The sequence below is a fragment of the Scyliorhinus torazame genome, chromosome 3 (genome assembly GCF_047496885.1).
Source record: "Scyliorhinus torazame isolate Kashiwa2021f chromosome 3, sScyTor2.1, whole genome shotgun sequence".
Lineage (NCBI taxonomy): Eukaryota > Metazoa > Chordata > Chondrichthyes > Carcharhiniformes > Scyliorhinidae > Scyliorhinus > Scyliorhinus torazame.
This window is the reverse complement of record NC_092709.1, coordinates 275,663,646-275,679,565: the sequence shown is the minus strand read 5'-3', so window position 1 is coordinate 275,679,565 and position 15,920 is coordinate 275,663,646. Positions and strand designations below refer to the sequence as shown.

The following is a 15,920-nucleotide window of genomic DNA, read 5'->3' as shown; positions in this document are numbered from 1 at the left end:
CGACAGCTAACAACACCCCCCCCTTCCTCCCAGCAAAATACCTGTGCCCCAGTGCACCGTGGCACCCACCAGCACAATCCATTTATTTGCAGCAGCGGTGCTATCGCCTGCCATAGACCCCCCTTCCCCACCAATGCATAAGGCGGATGGTGAACAATGCTTTCTCTCTGTCCCCGCAGGAGAAGCTGGCACACACTAGCCAGGAAAGGGGACAGACGAGCTGCAGTGTGCCAGACATCAGAGTCCTGACCCCCCTGGAGATCATGGGGTTGACCGAGAATAGAGCAGTCACCAATAGTGAGACTGGCCTGTACCACATAGGTGAGAATCCACTTCCCCTTCACCCAGGTGACCTCCCTCAAGTAGGTTGTACATGTCGGACAAAATGATCCGCCAGGACCGGATGCTGCAACGGTTTCTGGCGCTCACTCTGGGGCACTGGTAGGGGATCGGGGGTGGGGTGGGGGGCACCATTGTTAGTTTGGGACTGTTTGGGTTTTGTTCATGCACAATTAAAACATTCAACATCTAATGATAATATTTTATTAGTGTCACAAGTAGGCTTACATTCACACTCATATGAAGTTACTGTGAAAATCCCCCAGTCGCCACACTCCGGCGCCTGTTTGCGTATTCTGAGGGAGAATTCAGAATGTCCAATTCACCTAACAAGCATGACTTTCGGGACTTGTGGGAGGAAACCGGAGCACGCGGAGGAAACACACGCAAACACGGGAGAACGTGCAGACTCCGCACAGATAGTGACCCAAGCCAGGAATCAAACCCGGGTTCCTGGTGCTGTTACATATCTGGTGCAAATGAAGCCTCTGTCACGTTATTCCGTATAGCGGGCCGGCCTGCACCCTGGGCACAGAGGTCCTAGGTGGCCTCCGATGCATACCACGTGCAGGTGATGGGTATGCGCACGTTGTAAGCAGAAAGACAGGAGTCAGACTATGGCATTGATTTAGGAGCAGCACCAGAGCTTACCTCACAGCAGGTTATCATCACCCTCCTGCCTTGTATATTTTTTCATAGAATTTACAGTGCAGAAGGAGGCCATTCGGCCCATCGAGTCTGCACCGGCTCTTGGAAAGAGCACCCTACCCAAGGTCCACACCTCCACCCTATCCCCACAACCCAACACTAAGGGCAATTTTGGACACTAAGGGCAATTTATCATGGCCAATCCACCTAACCTGCACATCTTTGGATTGTGGGAGGAAACCGGAGCACCCGAAGGAAACCCACGCACACACGGGGAGGATGTGCAGACTCAGCACAGACAGTGACCCAAGCCGGAATCGAACCGGGGACCCTGGAGCTGTGAAGCAATTGTGCTACCCACAATGCTACCGTGCTGACCCGCTGACAGCGGTGACACAGGCCCATCACCCTGTAGTAATGTTACACGGACCTTGGGAGGGTGGAACAGGGTTGTTAGATGGGGATGGCGGAAGGGGATCTGAGGGAGGAATGTGAGACTGGGGAGGAAGGGGGGACTGGGTGGGGAGGGGGTCAGATGACAGACAAGTTCTCATCCTACGAGAAGCCTCCCTGGCCCTCTGAGCATCCGGACCCTTGTCGCTCGCGCCGCCGGTCCTCCTTTCCCGGGTAGTCCCTTAGGTCCTCCCCAGGCTGGTTCTCCAGCCCCTCCTGGTCGAGGCCCTTTTTGTCCTCCTCCTCAGAAGAGGCCACATGTTCCTCCTCCACCAACTCCAGTACGTCACCCCGCTGCTGTGCCAGCTTGTGAAGGTGCCGGAATGTGGCGACTAGGGGCTTTTCACAGTAAGTTGTTCATTGCATTGTTATTGAGATGGAGATTGCCCTCAATTGGTGTTAATTAGTACCTCATCACATCAGGGCGGGATCCAGAACAGGAGCAGGCCGGTTAGATCGGAAACCGATCGGAGCCTGGTGCGGATCCCAATTTTGTCCTCTCCCACACTCTACCCAGCTCGCACAGCTCCACTCCTGGCGCAACGCGGCCATTAGATCGAGCCCTATGTCTGAAAAGTCTAGTGGAATTGTTCAGGAGGTAGGTAAGCAAGTAAGTAAGCAAGGTCAATTCAGTAGGAACAAAGAAACCTGAAAGATTCTGTAAAGGTGAAAATATAGACACAAATACGGTAGGTGGTAATATTCAGCAGATCAAGACAAAATCTGTGGAATTAAAACATTATCCACATCAAACGTTTTAAGGTCTGAAATATTGACAGCTGTTTTTCCAATATTTTTGTTTTAATGTTCCATACTCTAGTCGATGTAGCTTTGATTTCCAAACACATTTAATGAAGTTCTCTGTCAGACTAATAAGAAAGGTTGAGGCTCATGGAATAGATAAATCAAATCCACATGGCCTGAAAGTTTGCTCTGCAAAAGAAAACAGAAAGTAGTGATAAATGGAAATGGCTTTGCCAAGAAAAGAGTTTCAAAAGAACCTACTGAAGAATACAATTGTTCAAAATATTTGTAAAAATGGAACTTGGCAGTTGTAATATTAAATTTGTCAATGGTACAAAGCAATTTATACATAGATTACGGACTGAAAAATTTAAAGCAATGATAAAGATGAACTGGGAAATGACTTTTAGATAGAAAAAACAGGAAAGGATAACATAGTATGATCAGATCCCATTTCAAGACAGATATTTAGACTTTAAAACTCAAGTAGCCTAATCCCACTGGGATATGATATGTGCCTCTTGGAAGTGGGAGACATGACATGAGTTCCAGGGACTAAGAAAAACAGATCATAAATTTACTCAAAATAATGGAATCTAGGAAACTCAAAACAAAAATACAATGCAGTCACAGAGTTTCAGGAGGATAATGGAATATTGGCCTTTATATCAACTGGCTTGGAATACAAAAATGATCAGGAGAATGCTTCAGCTTTCCAGAATCTAAGGGCGGGATTCTCCAGCTGCGCCCGCCCAGCAACCAGAGAATCCTGCCCGTGGTCAATGGATTTCTCCATTGCCCATCTCTCACCCGTGGCGTTCTTGCGGCGGGCGGGGAGGAAGAATCCAACCCTAAGTTTGACTTCATCTGGGTCATCTGGAGTATAGTATTCAGTATTTGGCATTTAGCCTTAAATAGAGGTTACTGGTCTTGAAAGGGATATAGCACAAACTAAGTGCAACTTTACAGAGTGAACAGTCTGATAAATGAGGGAATATTATTCCAATTCTGTATGCGTTTAACTGAAAAGTACAGTTTAAGTTTAAATTTCTTCCATTCTGAAGCTGGGATGAACAACGTCTCTACTAACGAGCAGCTATAATTAGTCAATTAGGTAGCTAGCTTAATCTAGTTTCTAGCAGAGCTGACTGATCTGAGTTGCTCTCATTGCAAATTGCACAGTCTGTGACTCTGTAGAATGAGGAACTGGGGATTTGGTAAGTAAGAGAGTTCGGTGAAGAGGGCAAGGAAGTACTCTTGTTTTTATACAGTTTTCAGCCTGCAGTATCTGTTTTTTACTTTGGTACAGATAAAGAAGCTGATTGATGAGTAACTGGTAAGTTATTCTGATTATAATATTTTGTAAAACTAAGGTATGCTGGCTAGCTTGGCCGAGTGGAATGAACATCCTGTGGAATGTGGAAAGTCACGGCCGCACCATGTGTCCTAAACATGCACATCTGCAGGAATTGTTTGAGAAGAGGCTGCAGAAGTTTGAGCTCCAGGTTTTGACATTTGAGCAGCAGCTGGAGTTAGTGTGATGCATTTGTGAGGCAGAGAACTACATGGATAGCGCATTTTTGGAGTTACTCAGGGGATACCATGAGGATTAGTGTTGGGGCCAAAGCTGCTCACAATCTATATCAATGATTTGGATGTAGGGACCAAATTTAACATTTTCAAATTTGTTAATGACACAAAACTCATTGTTATGCCAGTTGTGAGGAGGATGCAAGGCGGCTTCAAGAGGATCTGGACGAGCTAAGTGAATGAGTAAGAACATGGCAGATGGAATACAATGTGAATAAGTGTGAAGTTAACAATTTGGTGGAAAAACACTAAAAGACAGAGTATTTCTTAAACGGTGAGAGGTTGGCAAGTGTTAATGTCCAAAGGGACTTGGATGTCTTTGTGAGGCGTTAAAGGCAGCATAAAGGTGCAGCAAGCAATTAGGAAGGCAGATGGTTTGTTGGCCTTCATTGCAAGTAGATTTGAGTCCAGGAATAAAGATGCCTTGTTGCAAATGTATCCAGCCTTGGTGCGACTGCACTGGAATATTGTGTGCTGGGTGGCTGCAGTTTTAGTCTCCTTATCCAAGGAGTCTCCTTATCCAACACTTACCAGAGAGGGAGTATGAAGGAGATTCACCAGACTAATCCCGGAGATAGTGAGATTATCTTGTGAAGAGTGTTTGAGGAAATTAGGGGCACAATTTAATGGAAAAGTTTCTAAAGCGAGCGGGAAATACTGCAAGCTCCCCAACGTAGGCCCGGCGTGACCATCGCCGCTATTGGCCACTTAACAAGGCCCCACAGGATTACCGGCGCGTGGTTCGCCGGATCCGCCCAAGATCACACTCACCAGTTCCCTGCTAACAATAATAATAATCTGTATTGTCACAAGTAAACTTACATAACACTGCAATGAAGTTACATTGAAAAGCCCCTAGTCGCCACATTGCTGCACCTGTTCGGGTGCACAGAAGAAGAATTCAGAATGTCCAATTCACCGAACAGCACGTCGTTTAGGACTTGTGGGAGGAAACCTGAGCACCCGGACGAAAACAGAGACAGGGAGAATGTTCAGACTCCGCACAGACAGTGACCCAAGCCGGGAATGGAACCTGAGACCCTGGAACCGTGAAGCAACAGTGCTAACCACTGTGCTAGGTGCCACCCAAGTGACAGCAGCACTTAAATCACTCCTGCAAAGTCAACTCCACTCCACTCGCAGCCATGCAGCCACGGAGACCAGTCCCACACGTTGGTAACACTAACCTGGGAAGTCTGTTGGATGTGATAGAGGCTAAGGGATGCCCTGTTCCCCCGGGAGTCAAGCAGTGTTGGCCATTGGACAGCCACTGCCACCTGGGAGGAAGTGGCAGTGGCGTTCAGCTCAGGGAGCGTGACCAAGAAGACTGGAGCCCAGTACCTCAAGAAGGTCAACAACCTCCATGGGGAAACTCGCGTGAGTCTGCACCGGACCACCTCCGACCCCCAAAAGCCTGTCCACCAGGCCCAAATCAGGAGATATTGGAATACTCACTACTTGCCTGGATGAGTACAGCTCCAACAACACTCAAGAAGTTCAACACCATCCAGGACAAAGCAACCCCCTTGATTGCTACCCCTTCCACAAACATTTAATCCCTCCACCACTGACGATCAATGGCATGATGCACTGCAGGAACTTGCAGGTTCCTTCGGCAGCACCTTCCAAACACACGACTAGAGCAGCAGATACCTTGGAACCCCAGCGCTTGTAGGTTCCCCTCCAAGTCACTCACCACCGACTTGGAAATATATCTCCGTTCCCTCACTGTCACCGGGTTAAAATCGTGGAACTCCCTTCCTAACAGCACTGACCGTGTACCTACATCTCACGGACTGCAGCAGTTCAAGAAGGCAACTCTTCACCACCTTCTGAAGGGCAACTAGTGATGGAGTGATGGAGGGATTGAAGATTTTTGGAGGGGTGGCAATCAAGTGGGCTGCTTTGTCCTGGATGGTGTTGAGCTTCTTGAGTGTTGTTGGAGCTGCACTCATCCAGGAGGAGATGGTGCCACCATCATTGGAGCAGCCACCATTTGAGGCCATGGCCAGCAGCAGGGTTGAAAGCATCAAAGTTGACAGTGTGCACATACCTTATCCTCTTCTGCATATCTCAAGTCCTCATTTCGCAATCTGGTTTCATATATAAATTACACATGGTCTAAGTACGACTCTCTTAACTTCCCCATCTTTATTCATCACATTTTCTATTTTAGGTACCAAAAACCTGCCACCTGCCAGGCAATGATGACAAAAATGAGGTGGAAGAGCAGGAAGATGATGATGATGAAACATTGTCACTTGTGGAAGAGTCCTCCCTGTTTATTTCCTTTGTTCTCATTTTCTCATCTTTTATTATTTTTGCTCCTTGGACCTATTTTTGGAATGAGCCTTTAAGCAGAGGACTCTAGCTAAAGCAGCCTGCTTGTTAGGACATGGTGCTCATAGGTTTTGTATTTTGGAGAGAGAAAAGGTGACAAGGGAATTTTAGGAACCAGCTTTGGAGGAAGTTGGATCAATTGGTTGGCTGGCAACCTGTGGGTTGGCCAGGGACAGTGTTTGGCCTGACAATAGTCAATGATTGGTTCCTGTGAGATGCTTTTTGAAAGAAATTGACAAAAGAGTTTAGACCTTGGAAGTGAAAGGGTCAGCCTCTCTCTCTCTCTGCTGAAGTGAATAAATACTTTATTGTTCTAAAATCAATGAATGCTTGGCACATCATCTTTAAATAACTTTAAATAATCTTGAATATACAGAGAACAACCATCTCAAGTCTAGAAGGAAGAAGTACCAGAACAAAAGCTTGAACTCCAGAAAGACATCTGGAAGCAATCCTAGTACATCAAAGATCCTTTCTACTTTTACTTTTATTTATATTTTCTTTACCTCTCGATCACCCTTTCCCCTCTGTGCTGTTGTCTGTGTGTGCAGACAGCGGGTAGTTAGAAACGGGCGGGGGAAGATTGGGAAGGAGGTATTAGATAGTCAGTTACATTTTTCTGCCAGTTTAATTATATTACAGTGCATAATAAAAGGTTACTTGTGTTAAAGTTACAAACCTGGTGACTGCAGTTTATTGGGCTCAGCCAAGGACCTCAGGTATTTTAAAATAACATCTAATTTCACTTGTGTTGCAACTCGGGGTCAAGTGGGGCTGGAATTGACTGCACACTAGCCCAGAGTGTCGTGACACTTGCCTTCAAACTTGCATGAGGTTATATCCTGACACTGCAGATACTTTAGTGGATAGCTTTGAGGTTTGATCTTAATGCGTTAAGACACCAGGCACAAACTACCTGCTATCAGTGCAGGGGGAACTGGTTGCACAGGTGCTAGTTCATTAGAAGGCAAGGTCACACACAAATTCCTTCACACCCAACTCAATCTGCTTGCTGTCAGCTCAGCTACAGAACGGGGCTGCAGAATTTATTACCCAATGTGCAGCCTGTCAATCAGGCTGGCATCAGGCAGGTAACTTAGAGAAAGAAAAATTTAAAAATCCTATAGGACTTTCGGGAAACCTGTATTTCCATGTTTCCCACTCTTAACCATTCCACTCTTAATGGAATGCACATTAATGGTAAACTCAGGGTCATTATGTTCTGGATACAACACTTTAGCAAGGACATAAAGGAAAAGGGTGCAGAAGAGATCTACTCGAATGCTATCAGGGATGAGGAACTTCAGTTATGGTGAGAGATTGGAGAAGCTGGGGTTGTACTGCTTACAGTAGCGAAGGTTAAGAAAAGATTTAATATCGGTGTTACAATCATGAAAGGCTTTGATACAGTAAGCAAGGAGAAACTGTTTTGGGTGGCAGAAGGGTTGGAAACCAGAGGTCACAGATTGAAGGCAATTGGCAAAAGAACTAGAGGTGAGTTGTGATCTTGATCTGGAATGTACTGCTTGATAGGATGATAGAAGAAGATTTAATTGTAGCCGACCAAAGGGATTTGGATAGATACTTATGAGAAAGATTTTGCAGTGCTATTGGGGATAAAAACAGGAATGATTAGTCAAATCTTTTCAAAATCATTCTGTGACTTAGAGCTCAGGTAACAATTAGGAAAAATAATATTGTGAAATTAAACTTGCACTGGGCATTATTTATTAAAAGGTGTTTACACAGCCAGTACTGATTTTAACTTCCAACCCTGCCCAGGTAGACATACAGAGCACGATTCTCCGCTCCCACGACTAAGTGCCCACACCGTCGTGAACGCCGTCGAGGTTCACGACGGCGCGAAACGGCCCCGATCTCGACCTATTCAGGGCCCAAAAATGGGCTAGGATCGGGGCCGCGAGAAACTCGGGCGGCATGTCGCTAAAGCAGCGTCGTCAGCGCGCGCCGGGCATTGGCGTCGCATAAAAGCGGCGCCGCGTCATCTGCCGCCTAACTGGCGTCACCCATGCATGCGTGGTTGCCGTCCTCCCCGAGGCCGCCCCGCAAGAAGATGTCGGATAGATCTTGCGGGGCGCGGAGGAAAGGAGGTCCTCCTTCAGAGAGGCTGAGCCGCCGATCGGTGAGCACCGATCGCGGGTCAGACCCCTTTTGAGTGCAAACCCGGTGAAAGAACCCCCCTCGCCCTCCCACAGGCCGCCCCCCCCCCCCCCAGCTTTCCCGCACTGTTCCCGCCGGCACGACTAGGTGTGGATGGCGCCGGCGGGAAGCCGTCGGTTTGGGCAGGCCGCTCGGCCCATCCGGGCCACAGAATAGCGGGTGTAGCGGAGAATCGCCATTTTGGGTGTCCCGGGCAATTCTCCGGCCTGCGCCGTGCAGAATTCGACGGGGCCGTTCCCGCCGCTTGGGTGCATCGCGGGAGGGCGTCGGACCGGCGTCACGGGGAAAAATGGCGCGCCAGGCGATTCTCCAAACCGGCGCGGGAGCGGAGAATCACGTCCAGGATCCTTACCCTTTCCTACATTCGGAGCTAAAGCAAAGTTAAAATGAATGTTTAGAATAGTCGTGAATGCCTGAATTAAAATTTCTTGCAAATAGTCTTAGAACCTGTATTTAAATTATTTGTATTATACACACAAAATGCACAGAAAGTAAGCTGACTGTATGCAGGACAAGGTATCTTAAATTTCAACTTACAGGAGCCATGTGCAATTGCAAAAAGGTCATGGTATCTTGGATTCCTGAAAATTACAAACAAAAATTACAATTACTTTTTATTCTTTCTTTATTTCCACTCTTATGTTCTGCTGCAAAATAGCTGCTCCAGTTGTAGATAAAGGGTGGAGACATTCTGGCCTCTGCTAATGATGCTGTTCCTAGCCAATCTCTTGTACTTCACTGAGCAATTGCTCCAACTCTTTTTCATCACCTCCTTTGGATATTGTATGGATATTCTACTCCATGGCACGGTAGTTTGATTGGTAATTTAGTTTTATGAAATTGAACCCGAATTCCTTCATTATGTAGCATAGCACATTAGAACTCAAAGTATTATGTGCCATCACTTGTCCACTCGCCTGGGCTCACTTCAGGCTGACTCTCCAATGTTTTCTTGACATTCACCAATTTTATAGACAGTCAGATGGATCAGTGACTGACAGATCAGTGGCAGACTGGTAATTAAGATCAATAAACAGGCAATTGTCGGTTATTTTTCCGACCTTTTGCCAATTTTACCAATGCAGCACAGGATGCACGGAAGCTCAGTCTCGTTAGCTTAAATGGGACAAAATCCTAGCAAAAGCTGTTGTGGAGGGAGCTGTTGGCCATACTGTGAATCTGTTGCAGGCTGTGTCTTGAAGAAGCAACATTTTCATGTTTGGAGAAACTGTGAGGGTGAGGCCTAAATGAAATGCTGCTAGTGAAAGTTTCTCCCTGTTGCACAGCAGCAACTGGAAACAGTGCAAATTTCTTGAGAGGGTCATCATTTCATTTCATTTCATTTCATTCATTCATTTCATTTCAATGGAGGTTTCAACTGGCTATGGGAGTCAATGCTTATGGACTTTGACTCCTCCAGTGAGGAGGAGACTGGCACAGAGATGGGGATGCAGCTAGGTGGAGCAACTTTGAGGTGACCAGGAGAGTGCAAGCAGCCTGAGGAAGCTATTGAATGTGGAGAAAAGATGGCAGCCTAGTGTTTGCCATCCAACTCATAAGGTGTATCATCACAGGTTCAGCTTCATTTAAATGACCGAGCACCAATTTCTATGAAGACTGCATCTCTCCAGACTATTATTTAAAAGTAGTTGGTGAAGGAGGATATTACTTAGGAACATCAGAATTAGGAGCAGAAGTAGGCAATTCAGCCCTTCACACCTGCACCACCATTCAATCAGATCATGGCTGATCTCTTCCTGGTCTCAAATCCACGTCCCTACCTATTCCCAATACCCCTTTAACCCATTTTTATCTATATTATATCTATATCCTCCTTGAAGCCATTTAATGACTCAGATTCCACCACACTATGGGACAGCAGGTTGCACAAATTCACCACCCTCTGCGAGAAGTAGTTCCTCCTCATCTCAGTTTCAAATCTACCCCCTCTCAACCTATATCTGTGACCTCTCGGTCTAGGTGGCCCTATAAAGAGGGGAACATTTGGTCTACGTTTACTTTATAAATCTTCTTAAGTATCTTATGTACTTCAATCAGATCCCCTCTCATTCTTCTAAACTCCAGCGAGTACGTGCCCAACCTGTTTAATCTCTCCTCATACGTCTACCCTTTCATCCCTGGAATCAATCTGGTGAATCTCCTCTGAACTGTCTCCAATGCCACCACATCCTTCCTCAAATAAGGAGACAAAAATTTGACACAATACTCCAGATGTGGTCTCACCAACACCCTATACAATTGCAACAGCACTTCTCTACTTTTATATTCCAGCCCTTTTTGTAATAAATGCTAACCTTCCATTGCCATTTTAATTACATCCTGTACCTGCACACTGACTTGCTGCGATTCATGAACAAAGATCCCTCTGCCCAGGCGCATTTTGAATCTGCTTTCCATTTAGATAATTCGCTTTTCTATTTTTTTGTCTAAAATGGATAATCTCACATTATCTACATTATAACCCATCTGTGAAATTTTGGCCCAATCTCCTAGCCTATCTATATTCATCTGTAAAATCTTTATCTCCTCTTCACTACCTGCTTTCCCACCTATTTTAGTATCATCTGGAAATTTTGCTATGTTGCACTCTGTCCCTGCTTGCAGATCATTTATAGAGGGTGAGATTTACCAACCACCCTGCCGCGTGTTTTTCGGCAGCGGAGACGGAGGGATCTACCAGTCCCGCCATTGTCAATGGGATTTCATGTTGATAGCACCCCTCGTCGCTGGGAAACCCATGCTATCGGCGTGGGACCAGAGCTTCCTGCCAGCGTGAACAGCTGGTAAATCCCATCCATAGATTGTGAACAGCTGAGGACTGACCCCTGCGGCACTCCGCTAGTTACAGTTCGTCAGCCAGAGAAGGGCCCATTTGCCCCGGCCCTCTGCTTTCTGTCAGTCAGCCAATCCTCAATCCAATCTAATATTCTACCCCTAATTCCCTGCAATCTCACCTCTGGAACAGTCTTTTATGCAGCACCTTGTCAAACGCCTTCTGGAAGTCTAGATATACCACATCCACAGGTTCCTCATTACCCACCTTGCTAGCTACATCCTCAAAGAACTCAAGCAAGTTTGCCAAGTTTAACTTACCTTCAAAAAGCCATGCTGACAATGGTGTATTGAGCTCTGACTTTCCAAATGTTCAGTCATATTGGAGGCCATCTTTATTCACTCTTACATTTATTTACAGAATGAAATAATACAAGTATATACTTCCTAACTCAATTATAGCACCGTTTCAGCAAAGTGTCTCTTTTTATATGCTCAATTGGAACTTGAATTAATGCCCTTGGCCTGCAGAGAATTATTGCATTGGTGCACAATTAACACGTGTTGGCGATGCTGTGTGCGATGCAGGAGCAAGAGCTGATGCCAGTGGGAAGTAATGGACATTGCCTGTAACCTTAAAAGTGAATTTGACACTCAGCCTTTCACCTGTCATTCGTTCCAGGGATCGTCTGGAGATCCATGTGGCATTTCTCAAACAGCGACTCATCACTGCATAAAGGACGGCATGGATGCCATTTACAGTCAGGTTAACTAGTATATCCAGTTCAAAACTAATCAGGCAGAGAGGGTAGTTGGCTTGAAAGCCATGACTGGATTACCATTTGGGCTCTAATTGGTCTTACTCTCGCTTTAACTTCCTTCTTGCTCTTCATGTATTCTAAAATATCTTTGGGCTTTCCTTGATTTTATTTACCTATGTTTTTCAATGCCCTCTCTTTGTTTTCCAAACTTCCTTATCTTAATTTCACCCCTGAACTTTCTATATTTTTCTGCAATATTGAGCTCTTGGCATTTAACACATCTTTCCTTTTTTGTCTTATCCTACTCTGTATGCACTTTGGAATCGAGACGGGGGTTGGATTTGTGAGTCCCAACATTTTTTTGTGGGAACATGCTTGTTCTTAACCCTCTTTTGCTCCCTTTTGTTGAACATTCCCTTCTGCTCAGATACTGATTTACCTTCAAGTCACTATTTATAGTCCACTTCTGTCAAATCACGTCTCTGCATGGTAAAATTTAAAACTCGAACTCTTAGATTACCTCCATCATTTCCATAACTATTCTACATCTAACTGAATTAGGATCATGACCACTAAAAATGTTCTCCCACTGATACCCTTTCCACCTATCCAGATTCATTTTGTGAAGTTAAAACCAAACCTGACCCTTCTCTCTTGAATTTGCTATGTGCTGCCTAAAAATGTACTCCAGAGTGCATTTTTGGAATTCTGCACCCTCTGTACCTTTTTTTTATAAACCCCATGAGAATAATGAAAAAACAATCACTGATCTCCCAATGGGCCTCACTGAATAAGAGCACCCCAGGTAGGGGGCAGAGACCCACCATCTGCAGCTCGTTAACCCATAGGCTAAAAGCAGGCCCAAGTCAGGGCCTGGTGAGCCCTCCCACAACTCCTTTACCGGTACATCGATGACTATTTTGGTGCTGCTTCATGCTCTCATCCAGACCTGGAAAAATTCATCAACTTCGCTTCCAGTTTCCACCCCTCCATCACTTTCACCTGGTCCATCTCAAACACTTCCCTTCCCTTCCTTGACTTTTCTATCTCCATTTCTGTCAATAGACTATCGACTAATATCCATTACAAGCCCACTGACTCCCACAGTTGGCTGGACTACAGCTCTTCACACACTATACCCTGTAAGGACTCCATCCGTTTCCCTCAGCTCCTTCGCTTCCGTCGCATTTGTTCCGATGATGTCACTTTCCAAAGTGGTGCTTCGAAAATGTGTTCCTTCTTCCTCAACCTTGATTTCCCACCTACAGTTGTTGACAGGGCCCTCAGCAGCTTGCGGTCCATCTCCCACGCCACTACTCTCGCCTCCTCCCCTCCCTCCCAGAACATAGACAGGGTCCCCCTCGTTCTCACAATTCACCCGACAACCATCCGTATGCAAAGCATAATCCTTTGCCATTTTCACCAACTCCAGCGCAATGCCACCATCAAACACATCTTCCCTTCACTCCCCCTGTCAGCATTCCGCAGAGACAGTTCCCTCCTAGATAATCTAGTCCACTCCTCCACCATACCAAACGCCTCTCCCATCAGCCATGGGACCTTCCCATGCAATCGCAGAAGGTGTAACACCTGCCCCTTTACTTCTTGCATGCTTAACATCCCAGGCCCAAAACATTCATTCCAGCTTAAGCAGCGTTTCACTTGTACCGCTGTGAATTTGGTCTATTCCATTCGCTGCTCCCAATGTGGCCTCCTCTATGTTGGAGAGACCTTACACAGACTGGGTCATCGCTTTGCTGAGCACCTTTGGTCTGTGCGCGTTCAGGACACTGACCTTCCCGTTGCTTATCATTTTAACACAAGACACTGCTCCCATGCCCACATTTCTGTCCTTGGCCTGCTGCATTGTTCCAGTGAAGTTCAACGCAAGCTGGAGGAATAGCATCTCATCTTCCGGTTAGGTACGCTTCAGTCTTCTGGTCTCAACATTGAATTCAACAACTTCAGACGATTAGCTTTACCCCACGTCGACCCCTTTATTTTCATTCCATTTCATTTTAATGGTATTTTACCATAAATTTCTGTTTTGTCTTTCTTTATACATATTTCCCCCCCCATCTTATGCTCCCCTTTCCTTACCTTTTCTCCCCTTTGCTTCTCCCTTCCCCTCTCTCCCACCCATGCCCCCCCTCCCCCCACATCTACATCTGTCACAGCTTACCCTCTGATCTTAGTTTCTCTGCTGTATGGCCTTTCACACTTTTTATTCTCTCTGGGGACTGCCATTAGCACTCTTTTCCCTTAGTTTCTGTGGCTATAACTCATCTTTCATTCTCTCACCCTACAGTATAAATATTTCCCACTTTCTATGTCTTTCAGCTTTGATAAAGGTTCGTCTGGACTCAAAACGTCAGCTCTTTTCTCTCCCTACAGATGCTGCCGGACCTGCTGAGATTTTCCAGCATTTTCTCTTTTGGTTTCAGATTCCAGCATTCGCAATAATTTGCTTTTACCTGGTGAGACCTATCCTCCCAGCAGGGTCTACACTGGGAGTGAGATGCTATTTAAAGTTTAACTTGTACATATGTAAAAAAATTCACCTATGTTTATTACAGTTTCCTGATGAGTTATTATACTTTTCTACTTAATTTATCCCAATTAATATCAGGGTAGTTGAAATCCCTGACTTCTGTCTCTGTATTATCTCTCATTCTGAGTATATATTTGGTATTCTATCTCCCTCTCACATTTTGGGGGTTCTATAGTATTCTCCCAGGATTGTGATTGCCCTCTATTGTTCCCGAGTTCAGCCCTAATGGCTTAATTTCATGCTCTACTAGAACACCATCCCTCCCCATAGTTCGGATTGTTTCTTTAACCAATATAATGACTTTCCCTTTCTTTTTTATCCTTCGGTCGTCTAAACCCTCTGAAGAAGAATGTGGTTTCAAGTCCCATTCCTGAACTTGAGCACTTAACCTTGGCTGATAGCACAGGCAACACTGAATCAGTATAATATTGTTAAAGGTGTCATCTTTGGATGGAAGTTCTGTCTTGAAGATCTATCAACCAATCAGATTGGCCACCAGCTCTCCAGCTCTCCAAGCACAGCGCTGTAGTGGCCTGAAGAGATACTCCAGTATTGTACCTGAAACAAAGTCCCAGGACCATACTTCAGGTAAAACGGCCCTGGGTGGGGGAGGGAGGGTAAGGGCTGCTCTGTAGGGTCGGGTCGGGTCGGAGGGGGGGCGCATTATCTTGGTGTCAGGGGTAAGGCTGTGGTGGTGGGGAAGGGAGCAGAGCTTCCAGATCCCTGAGAGGAGGGCACTCCCAAGTCTGAAGGGGCCTTCCTATTGGGGTGACCTTCTCGACAATGGGTGTGAAACCTTGTTCAGTTTCCCACACTGTCAAAGAGTGCCCGCCAACCTAAAAATTAAGGGTGGGTGAGAAAAGGTCCTTCAGTGACCACTTAAAACCCTTATTAGGAGCATGGGCAGACTTCCCATCTAAGACCCTGCCACACTTTAAAATCGCATTTGTGTTAGGATGGGCGGAATCCTGCTCACACAATTTTACGTCCCCCACCTCAGAACTAGCTGCTCATTTTAGCCCACTTTCCATCAACTGGTCCATAGCCTTGGAGGTTTCAGCACTTGATTTTAGATTCAGGTACCTTTCAAATGAGTTCAGCATTTCAGCCTGAACCATCAATTCAAACAGACATCCAGCACCCTCTCGATGAAAACTTTTTCCTCATGTCCCTCTATTCTTTTTTTTCTGAATTATATTGTTTCTTAATTCTTTTTTCTTTCACTGCCACTTGTTAAACTTGCATCCCATTGTATATTTTTAATACTCACCAACACATGCCAGTAACTGACAATCTCTTAGCTTTCTCATAAAAGTATTTCCACAGAGGTAAGACAGTGCCTTCTTGATCCCTGAATTCATCAGAGGGATCCTCAAAATACTTGAAGTCTGCATAAATAAAAGTAACATTGAATTCAATTAATAATATATTTAAATAATGCAGCAAAGGTAATAGTTTGTCATAAAAATTTTCAGAATTATTATTTGTACATGAAAAATTCAAGTCCAGTCAACTGAAAT

General features: G+C 45.5%; 1 protein-coding gene across 2 annotated transcripts in view; it reads right to left on the bottom strand.

Annotated features, from left to right (window-relative positions):
* dnai1.2 (dynein, axonemal, intermediate chain 1, paralog 2) overlaps positions 1-15,920 on the bottom strand; it is a 441,248-nt gene that overhangs the window by 264,858 nt on the left and 160,470 nt on the right. For both annotated transcript variants that reach the window (XM_072497265.1, XM_072497264.1), the window contains exons 11-12: positions 15,671-15,788; positions 8,833-8,876 (exon numbers count right to left, since the gene is read on the bottom strand). In XM_072497265.1, the coding sequence (XP_072353366.1) occupies positions 8,833-8,876; positions 15,671-15,788 (162 nt within the window). The remainder of the gene's footprint in view (positions 1-8,832; positions 8,877-15,670; positions 15,789-15,920) is intronic.